The sequence below is a fragment of the Gopherus flavomarginatus genome, chromosome 3, assembly GCF_025201925.1.
Source record: "Gopherus flavomarginatus isolate rGopFla2 chromosome 3, rGopFla2.mat.asm, whole genome shotgun sequence".
Classification (NCBI taxonomy): domain Eukaryota; kingdom Metazoa; phylum Chordata; order Testudines; family Testudinidae; genus Gopherus; species Gopherus flavomarginatus.
Genome location: NC_066619.1, coordinates 51,650,431 through 51,661,821, shown reverse-complemented (window position 1 = coordinate 51,661,821; position 11,391 = coordinate 51,650,431). Strand labels below are relative to the sequence as shown.

The 11,391-nt window shown below is 40.9% G+C and overlaps 1 protein-coding gene across 3 annotated transcripts in view; it reads right to left on the bottom strand.

Annotated features, from left to right (window-relative positions):
* Nucleotides 1-7,167: 7,167 nt before the first annotated feature.
* CCDC125 (coiled-coil domain containing 125) overlaps nt 7,168-11,391 on the bottom strand; it is a 40,479-nt gene continuing 36,255 nt past the window's right edge. For all 3 annotated transcript variants that reach the window (XM_050946125.1, XM_050946127.1, XM_050946126.1), the window contains 2 exons: nt 8,810-8,943; nt 7,168-8,662 (listed from right to left, as the gene is read on the bottom strand). In XM_050946125.1, coding sequence (XP_050802082.1) covers nt 8,273-8,662; nt 8,810-8,943 — 524 coding nt within the window. In that variant the 3' untranslated portion in view covers nt 7,168-8,272. The remainder of the gene's footprint in view (nt 8,663-8,809; nt 8,944-11,391) is intronic.

The window sequence follows — 11,391 nt, the reverse complement described above, 5'->3', positions numbered from 1 at the left end:
GCAACCCTGTCTGCAACCCCAGCACTAGAGGGCACCACCGAGGCTGCACTGGCAGCATCAGATAAACGTATGCAAGAGGCTTAGCCGGAGCCTGAACTCCAACATAGTGCACCAGTGGAGAGTGGTTCACAGTCAACAGAAACAGATCCATCCCCAACATCGCTTCCAGAGGGATCAAGCCCAAGTCCACAATCCAATGAGGAACTGATGTCTCCAGCATCAAGGGAATAGTTCCAGGCCAAGCAGAAAGCAGATGAAAGCCTCCAGAGAGGTTGAACGGCAGCACAAAGCAAACTCACCACCTCTCAGCTCTTCTACTCGATCCAGGGAATTAAAGATTTGTCAGTTTACAGCCCAGGGAGGAGATGACGCTAGGTGGCCTAAAGGTGTCTACTACAAAGAAAAAAGTAATGGTGGCATGGAAGAGGTGAACCTCTCCATGACCCTTGGGCATATGCAGCGACAGCAGATCAAGAAGCTGTGTACTAGCTACGCACCGATGTTGTCAGCCACCCCAGGACGGAGTGAATGGGCATACCACTCCATTGACACAGGTAATGCTCATCCAATTAGAGCCCAACCTTACCAGGTGTCTCCTCAAGTTAAAACTCCTATAAAATGGGAAATCCAGGATATTCTACAGATGGGTGTAGTCCGCCCCTCTGACAGTGCGTGGGCATCTCAAGTGGTTCTAGTTCCCAAACCAGATGAGGAGATATGTTTTTGTGTGGACTACTGTAAGGTAAATGCTGTAACTCGCCCAGACAATTATCCAGTGCCACGCACAGACGAGCTATTGGAGAAACTACCTTAGACTTAACCAAGGGGTACTGGCAGGTACCACTAGATGAATCCGCCAAGGGAAAGTCAGCCTTTATCACCCATGTCAGGCTGTGTGAATTTAATGTGCTCTCTTTCAGGCTGCAAAATGCACCCACCATCTTCCAAAAACTTGTAGATGGTCTCCTAACAGAATTGGGAGAATATGCAGTTGCCTATGTTGACGATGTGACCATTTTTTCAAATTCCTGGGCAGAACACCTGGAGCATCTCCAAAACGTCTTTGAGCGCATAAGGGAGGCAAGACTAACTGTTAAGGCTAAGAAGTGTCAAATAGGCGTAAACAGAGTAACTTATCTTGAATGCCTGGTGGGTCATGGAACTATCAACCCCCTACAGGCCAAAGTGGAAGCTATCCAAAAGTGGCCTGTCCCAAAGTCAAAGAAACAGTTCCAATCCTTCTTAGTCTCAGATATTACAGGCCATTTGTATTGCACTACAGCCAAATTGCCACCCCACTGACAGACCTAACCAAAAAGAAACAGCCAAATGCAGTTCAGTGAACTGAAGTGTGTCGGAAGGTCTTTAATCAGCTTAAAGCGACACTCATCTCTGACCTGTGCTAAGGGTCCCAGACTTTAACAAACCGTTCCTAGTAACTATAGAAGCATCCGAGCATGGTGTGGGAGCAGTCTTAATGCAGGAAGAACCAAATCAGTAATTCCACCCTGTTGTGTTTCTCAGCAAAAAACTGTCTGAGAGGGAAAGACTCTGGTCAATCAGCGAAAAGGAATGTTACGCCATTGTGTATGCGCTGGAAAAGCTATGCCCATACGTTTGGGGAACGGCGTTTTCACCTGAAAAACGACCATGCTGCGCTGAAGTGGCTTCATATCATCAAAGACAATAACAAAAAACTTCTTTGGTGGAGTTTAGCTCTCCAAGATTTTAATTTTGAAATACAACACATTTCAAGAGCATCTAACAAAGTGGCTGATGCACTCTCCCGTGGGAGTTTCCCAGAATCAACTGCTTAAAATTGTCCTTGAAATGTGAAAAATATTGTTAGTGTTTATATAGTCAGTAGTATATCTAAAGGTACATGTGTCTTCTTAACTCTGTTTTCTCCTAGAGCTCCAGGAAGAAATCACAGGCAGTGTGGAACCAGCTGTCCAGCACTATCTGTGATTTGGGGGGCGTGTCATAAATATAAAGGAAAGGGTAACCACCTTTTCTGTATACAGTATTGTAAAATCCCTCCTGGCCAGAGCCACAAAATCCTTTTACCTGTAAAGGGTTAAGAAGCTCAAGTAATCTGGCTGGCACCTGACCAAAAGGACCAATAAGGGGACAAGATACTTTCAAATCTGGGAGTGGGGAGAGAGGCTTTGTTCTGTCTGTTCTGTTTGGCTTTTGCCGAGACAGATCAAGGAAGCAAGCAATCCAACTCCTATAGAGTTAGTAAGTATTTAGCAAGGAAATGCGTTAAATTATCTTTTGTTTTGGCTTGTGAATTTCTCTGTGCTGGAGGCGGATGTGTATTCCTGTTTTCTTCTTTTTGTAACTTTAAGGTTTTATCTAGAGGAAAATCCTCTGTGTTTTGAATCTGATTGCCTGCGATATTATCTTCCATTCTAATCTTACAGAGGTACTCCTTTTACCTTTTTTCTTTCTAATAAAGTTCTGTTTTTTTTAAGAATCTGATTGGGTTTTTTAGTATTCTAAAAAACCCAAGGCTGGTCTGTGCTCATCCTGTTTATTCTCAAGCCTCCCCAAGAAAGGGGGTGTAGGGCTTGGGGGGATATTTTGGGGAAATAGGATTCCAAGTGGTCCTTTCCATGATTCTTTGTTTGAATCTCTTGGTGGTGGCAGTATTTACCTCTTCCAAGGTACAAGGGAAAATTTGTGCCTTGGGGAAGTTTTATCCTAAACTGGTAAAAATAAGCTTAGGGAGTCTTTCATGCGGGTCCCCACATCTGTACCCTAAAGTTCAGAGTGGAGAGGAACCCTTACATATACAAATCCTGCTCTGAAGATAGAGTTATTAATTTCCTCATGGGCTTTTCCATGGTGCTCATTGTAACGGATATGGGAATTTCCTATGAGTAGTATCCATTCTGTGCACTGAATAAGTCAAGGGTCCTGTAGAAAAAATAAGATGTGATCATGGAATTAAAGACTATCATAATGTATACACACAAGGAGGATGAATTAAGGTTGTACAGGTAACCTTACATCACTGGCTTCCTTGTACCACTCTGTCTTAATCCTATTTTGAAGCAAACACCGTATGAAATAAGGATATTTTTTTCAGGGGAAAGGCTAACTTATTGATTGTTGGTAACAGTGTCAGTTATTAAGCTTTTGAAAAGTAGTAATTTGGCCAATAGTAATTTAAAGAGACTGACGCACACACCTGCACTCCAGTCAGTCACCTTAACACCTTTCATTCATAATGGCCCTGTTCCACACTTGAGATTGTGACCTTAAATTGGAAGACTGCATCTGAATGCTACCATCTCTTCTCCCCCCACACAAGAATTATCATTTATATTTTAGCTATCATAACCAAACCTTACCAAAAGAATATTCTACAACTATTAGACTGATTTTTGTCAAAACCTCTGAACATATTCTCTTATTTTTAAAGACCTTTAGCAGAAGGCACCACTCAGCATGCCATCTGCTTGCAGCCTACACTCTTGTGGAGCTAAGATAGGTACATTTAATATTTTTTGCAAGATCTACTTTACAATGCTTCAAGGTCACAGATACTTTTGTACTGCTTACAAACAATACCATTATGATTTATATAGAACTTTTGATCTCCATGGAACTTTACAAGCGGCCAATTTCTCAAAGCTGAAAACAACAATGAGCCAGATCAGCTGGGAGGAAAAATTTAATCAGAAAAATGTGAAGGATAATTGGGAATCATTTAAGAACACCTTCTTAGATGCTAAAAACAACACAATCCCACACTCAAGAAGGCCATACTGGTTAAAAAAAAACTGACCTGGTGTAGAGGGGAAGTGAAAGAAGCTATAAAAATGATACTAACAAATGGAAGAAGGGGGAGGTTGATAGTAATGAACATAAATCAGAAGTTAGGAATTATAGAAAATTGATAAGGGAAGCAGAGGGGGACAATAAGCCCCACAGAGGGAGAATATTTGTCTAAGTACTCTGGTGTGATAGGAAATCACTGCTAGACCCAAGAGGGAAGAGAAAAGGGCAAATGGCCTGCAAAGGCAGAAATTGCCACAAGGGTGTGTGTGTGTGTGCAGTGATGGAGCCTATCATTAGCCATTGCATTAGTTGCTTTATAAACACTTAAATAAGACTGTCCCTACTAGAGCTGGTCAAATAACTCTTTTTTCAAGGGCAGGTCCAAAAAAATCAGAATTTTGGTTTGGTTTGGATGGAACTGAAACAGCAGTATTTCATGATTCAGAAGCTGGAAAAATGTCATTTAGCCACCAGTTAGGGCACGCAACTAGAAGTGGGGAGAGGTGGCTTCAAGTCCCTATTGCAGAGCAGAAATTAAAATCTTGCATCTTCCACATGCTAGGTTGAGTAGCCTAACTACATGGGTACAGGGTATACTTGAATAGTCATTAGTCCAGAGAGGGAGTGACACTTTAGTTCAATATCTAGGGCACGCATCTCAGGGGGATCTCAGATTCCAGTCCCCCCTGCACTATTTGTATGTACAAAGTGGAACAGGTTGTTGAATGATTGAGACCGATCTCCCAAGAGACTAGCCTATAGCTTGGTAGGTCAGGTACTCAACAAACACAGGGGGAAACTGGGTTCAAGTCTCTGCACTGCTCAAATGTCAGATGAATGCCTGATCTGAACATTATAAGAAGAGGCAGTGTCACTGCAAACAGGTCTGGTGCCTAAGTCTCTTTGTGAACGCAGCCTGAAAAATCAAAACAAGTGTCAAAACTGTTCATTTAGATATTTCTGATTCTTATTTATTTTCTAAACTTGGACTGAAACAATTTGCTGAAATTGACACAAATTTGCAAAATGTTTTGGTTGACCCAGATCTGCCTTCTTTTCAAACAAAGAGTTTCAGACAAAAAATGTCACCCACCTTTAGTCCCTATCCCAGCAAGCTTAGAGTCTTAGATAATGAAAAGATGCAAAAGTGGAAGAAACAGACAAAAGGAAGGTGCAAAGAGCACAGAAGGATGAATGAAAACACCATGCACAGCAAACACCAGTGCCCAAGGCCCATTGAGATTGCTGTCCCAATCTCTCCATGCAGAAATAAAAAAAGCCATGAAAAACGCTTTTGAGGTACTTTCCTCCCACTTCTGTGGTGGAGCTGGAGGCCAAAAGTGAACTGAGCTATTCCTGATGGAAGTTGGCATTTTTCTTTCTATTGTCGAGTCATACAGTCCAGCAGATGGTGTCTGACAGGGAAAAATTTGCACTGTTAGCCCTTCATTCCATTAAGGGCGAGACTTAGGACACCACAGTGTGCCATAGCTTCTGCCTTTTGTCATTCCCTCATTTAAGGTGATCACATTCAGAGACTGAGAAATAGATGTTTTGTCTATTTATTTTACACCTTTTCCTCTTTTTATGTATTTATATATATTTTTCAGATAAATGGCAGAACACCATGTATTCTGATTCCTTGGCCACACAATTTGCTGCTGATGGCACTCTTTGCTTCAGAATTGTGATCGAGTATCTAGATGACTCTTCAAAAAAGTACTCAGGCTCAGGGCTTAAATACTCATAGAATATTTCCCACAACTCCTTCTCCCTCTCCCCCATGCTTTAAAAACTCTAGGGGGGTTGAAAATATTTACCAGATCTCTGTTTCAGACAGCACAGGCTGAATTTAAGCCCTGCTTAGGCTTTATTATGAGGATAACTTTCCAAATGTGAATTAAAGTGTAAACTGATGCGGTACTGTCACCAGCCAGCCTGAAACAAGTGAATGTCCCCCACTTATCTCAAGGGACTGTAAATGTACATTTTCATTTGTTGTTGGACACACTGGGCTAGCTGTGATAAGAGTTCAAGTCACCTCTGCCTCTGAACACTATTTCTTGCGGAAGCAGGAGCAGGGCCGGCTCCAGGGTTTTTGCCACCCCAAAAAGAAAAAAAAAGTCATGATCGCGATCAGCTCTACTGCCACTGCTTCAGTTTTCGGCGGCAATTCGGCGGCTGGTCCTTCGCTCCGAGAGGGCGAGAGGGACCCGCCACCGAATTCCTGGACATACCGCCCCGCACGGTTGGCCACCCCAAGCAGCTGCTTGCTGGGCTGGTGCCTGGAGCCAGCCCTGAGCAAGAGGGAGGGGCAAATTTTCATAGTAGGTACTGCTAGTGCACTCTCATTAGTGGATAATATTATGGAGTCTGTGATTTTTTTTTTTTAAACACATGCACCTGAAAGCAACCATTTTAGGGATATTTTTTATAAACCTGGAAAATAAATAATGAACATAATATGTCAAACTAGGGCTTCGTCTACACTACACAGCTTTTAGAGACATGGCCGTGTCGCTAAAACTCAGGTAGTGTAAAAGCTATTTGTTGGCACCTTTGCCAACAAAATACTTCCACCCCCTACGAGTGGGGTTCATGTGTTCGACAGGAGAGCGTGTCTGCGAACAATGAGCGGTTTACACTGCCACGGCAAATGTTGGTCTTTCGGGGGGTGGGAAGGGGAGGGTGATTCTTGAAGTACTTGTGAACGACAAAAATTTTGTTGTTCAGTTGGCAGTGTAGACAAAGTCTTAGTCACTACAGAATGAGTAATTAAGGAAAAAATGTAAACATTTAATAAACTTGCTACACAAGAAAAAAAGTTGTATGGTCTGTTTTTCAGAGGTGCTCAGCAACCCAATACTGTCAACAGAAGCACCTTTGTAAAGTTAGGCCACTACTATATGAAGACTCCATCTAATGTACACATGTACGTACTGCCTGCATCACTACAGTGCTGACTGATATAATACAGAATTTCATACTCAAATTAAAAATATATTTATTTTTGTAAAGTTTACAATTATCATACATGAAATGTTTGCGCCAGCATTTAAAACAATTTTAGAGAGGAAAAAAAGATGGGTAAAGAACAACTACAACACTGTTTAAGGATATTGCATTTCACATTTGGACTAATAAAAGTATTTTAATTCATGTGCAATTGTACGTTGACTCAGCAAAGTAAACTTTTCTTATAGTTAAAACAGTGCTCCTGTAGAACTGAAAATGTAAAGATAAATACAGCTATAAATTAACTGACAAGGTACACAGTGCATTCAAAAAATCCCAAAGGTGTATTTTTCTTAAATTCACAGATTCCATTGACAACCATGTCATTCTTAAGTTACTGGAGTTTATTGGAATTTTTTTAACAATTATAATTTAAAAAAAAAGTAGTCTTTGCTTAGTATAGTCATAAAGACGTGTATTCCTAAATAAAAATTGAAGAGGATGTAACTACAAGCAGTCCAATAGTAGTAAAACATTTAACAAATATTTTAGCTTATATTTTATGTAAAATCTCAATATATGTTTAGGTTTCAAAAATATTATTCTCTCTGGTTAAATTACATCATTTATTATTCATATTATGCTAGTACCTAGAAGCTGTAGTAAAGGATCAGGGCTATACTCTACTAGTTCAAATCCCCACCAACTTCCAGTACTGGGCCCAGAATCTTTTAATTTATAAGGAAATTCAATGCACACAAAACAGTGACTAACAGCCTTGGCATCAGCCAGGGGTAGTGTGGGCAGGTGATTTGAAAGATTTAACAGCTCTGCTAATGTATCTTAGGGACCATATGCACTATGAAATTATCTGTGTCAAAACATGTTTGGGAACCTCCATGTTGCAACTCTGCTTTGGTCCTGGTCTATGTGGACACTGGTATAATTATAACTTAAATAATAAAACAAAACAAACACTGAAACCATGAAGCTATTTGTTGGGACTTAATCTGGAATGGTCTTTGCTGCTGTGTGTTACATACAGGATTTTGAAATGCATCCAGCATTGCTAATGTTCATTAATGAACAGATAAAGCACAGCATGACTCTTGGTTTTCCACACATTTCTTATACCTTTTTTTTTAAGCACACGGCAGAGTTGGAAGAGAATCAAATGGCTTTTTAACGTCTTTAATTTGGTTATCAGACATAAGAGGAAAAGAACAGGTAAAAGGCAAAGTCTTCCCCGCAGCAAAAACAAGCCACCTTGATTAATAGACCAATCCTTCCAAAAACTTTTGGCTGACTTTTTTTCATAATAGCAGGCACACACAGAAGCAGACAGTAAACAGACAGTTTACAAAGTCTAAAAAGGCTTATATAGTACAACATAATTAAAAAACATAAGTATCTTAACATTTTTAACTGGAGTATGGAAATACGTTCTTTAGAAAAGTAGTTCATAAACCAAATTTTCCAGAATTTTATTACAGAATTAGAGTTTAAATTTACTTGTGCCTTGGCACTATTACAAGTTATTTTTTAATTCTGAGTGCTCTTGATATGTACAATTCATATCTGTAGTTTCATCTGTCCCTTGCACATAATTTTCTTTTAAATTCCTGGATGGCCAGGAATGTGATTTTTTCAGTGGTCTTGCTGATTTTTGATATATTTTCGTGTTGCGAATTGAGAAAGTATTGTCCTGAGAGCCAAGATTTTGGCAACATGAATATTCAGGATCAGTTGACTCTTGAGATTCTGAAGCTGTATCCTGATGGTTCTTCAGAGTAATGTTCTCTCCTGAATGATTGTTTTCATTACTCTGCTTTGATGCATCTTCTTTTTCCTCCATTGCACGAGCCAGCATATAACTAACCTTTCTTTGATGAGCCAAAGCCTCTTCTTTATCACTCAGCTGTATTCATATTAAAAAGAAAAAAAGAAAACTAGTTTATAAACTATTCCTTAGAAGATCATATGCGAGTCAACAATATTTGTTTGCTCAGAGGGAACAAAGCCAAATCTGATCAATATGCCTTTGAGATTTTTTTAAGATACTAACCAAATCTATCAGCAGCCTAAGCATTTCATGAGGATTATCTAGTTCTTCCATTTTCCTGCAGTCAGCATCAGAAATAAGCATGCCCGTCAACTTTTGTCCCAGATTTTTCTTGTTCCCTTGCAACATCACAAGTCCTGAGAAAAGGAATACACTTCATTTGAAATACACGAAAAGGATATGAAAACTAGTATTCTTTAAGCAAAAAAGATGACGACTTTGGGATAAAATATACATTTACAAAGTAAGATATGGAAATTTAAAAGTGGCAATCCAAATTATAGTTGACTTTCATTGGACACAATATGGCAAATAGTTTTGCATGCAATGCCGTGCTGGCCCACACCAACGAAAAAATAGTCTTTTTATTGCAAACATGGGTCAGCAAAATGGAAACTTCTGGAACTGCATGAGAAATACACTTTGCTTCTTTTATAAAGACTGTGAAGTCCTTTGAGATCTACTGATGAAAAACACCATATAAGAGGGTACGTATTATTATAACAATCTCTACTTGTTTTGTTTTTGTTTTATAAAAGGGACATTATATGATAGGTTAAAAAAGGTTTTGTGAAAGAAATGTAAAAAGTTGTAAGTCTTAAACTGCTAAATATATATTATTTAAATTTCAATGAAGATTAAAATGAACAAAGGATGAACTATCTTGAGTTAAGTCTAGAAATATATGCTAATATCCCACTATAAAAAGAGTGTGGAAGTTTTAAGTTCTTTTTATGTTTGCTGAAGATGCCTCAGGACATATAATTAGCGAACAAAGACACCAGAATAATCACTAGTTTCATGAAAACTTCTAAAATATATCCCATGTCAGAATATTACATTCTGGGGCCTCTTTAGCAAACAAAGAAAAAATCCCAGCAGATTTCACAAACCATAGCAGCAGTGGGTCAGTGGATAACACATGGGACTGGAAGTGGGTGCTGTTCCCAGCTCTGCCATGGATTTGTGAACAAAGCACTTAGTATTTTCTGTACCTTGGTTTTCCTATGTGTACAATAAAAAAGCCTGTGACCTAATTGTGACTTTTACTAAAAATATGCATGACCAAATGGAGAGCTGCAGGCTCCCCATATCACCCAGGGGGGCCTGGGTTGGAGGTGCAGAGCCCGCCCACCACCCGTGGCGGCTCCAAGCTCGGGGCACTCTGGCTGCCCGCGGAGGGCTCAGTGCTTAGTGCCGCCCATGCAGACTCATTTCTCCATGCTGCCCGCGGAGGCTCAGTGCTTCGTGCCACCCATGGAGGCTCCGAGCCCCTTGCCACCGCTGGCGGCTCTTTGCTCCCAGGCGCCTGCAATGGCTCCGTGCTCCAAGGTGCCTGTGGCAGCTGGAACTTCCAGAGAGCCCCGCTGCCCACAGCAGCCAGGAGTTTGGGGTCTCCCCGTTGCCTCAGAGCTCTGGGCACCCCTGCCTCCGCCCCGTCTGGGAGCTGCCTGTAGGGCAACCCTGCCTCCCTCTGCAGCCGGGAGCTTGGGCCCCCGCAGTTCCCAGCTGCCAGGGGTGGCAGGGGACCCTACAGCTCTCAGGCGCTGGGGGCTCAAGTCATGGAGGTCTCTGGAAGTCCTCTCTGACGAAATCAACAAATTCTGTACTATCAACAATTTTTTCTCTTTTATTAAAAAAAAAAAAAAAAGCAACTAAAACTAGGTTAAATCTTGCCCAGAATTAAAATTTGTAACAATAAGCTTGTATAAATCCTAAAAACAATATAAATCTTTTCACAAAAGATCATTACAATTCTAAATAAAAGTTGTTGTTTGTTTTTTCCTAAAAAGAAAAGAGTACTCACCTTGTGCAGTAACTGCAGTTCTTCAAGATGTGTGTCCTTATGGGTGCTCCATTTCAGTTACTTCAGGTGCACAGGTGCCTCTCAAGCCATTGGTCAGAGATTTTCCTTTAGCAGTGTCCATTCGACTCACACATGCCCTCTATACAACCACAGGCCACACACCAATGATATATAGGACTGCACAGGCAAATTTCCCTCAGTTCCTTCCAGGGGTGCAAGTAACAAAGGATTTACCAGTACGCCGGAGTCCTGAGTGTGGGTGAGGCCTCAACCAGAAGAGGTGGGGCCTTACAAGATTTAAAGGTCCTGGGGCTCCGTCGGTGGCTGAGACAAACAAATTTATTTGGGCATAAGCTTTCGTGGGCTAGGAGTAACTTCTTCAAGTAGTGTCCCTATGGATGCTTCACTTCCAGTGACTCCCAAGGGGTATCCCCACAGGGGATGGGGAGCTTCGGAATCAAGTCCATGACTGAAGACAGTAGAGCAGAACCAAGTGTTGCATCAGAACTGATGGCAAGAACCAAGGCATAATGTTTAGAAAAAGTATGCACTAAGGCAGAGCTGCTAGATGGGCCTGTCTCAAACACTGGAAGGTTTTTGACTAAAGCTGTGGAAGTTGCCTGCAATCTGGCAGAGTCTGTTATTATCCTTTGGTGAGGTATAGCATCGTAGCAAGCAATAATTTACTTAGAGATCCACCTTGAAAGTCTCTGTGAACATTTCATGTATTCCTTGAATCTTTTTGCAATGGAGACAAACAGTCTAGGTGCTTTTCAGA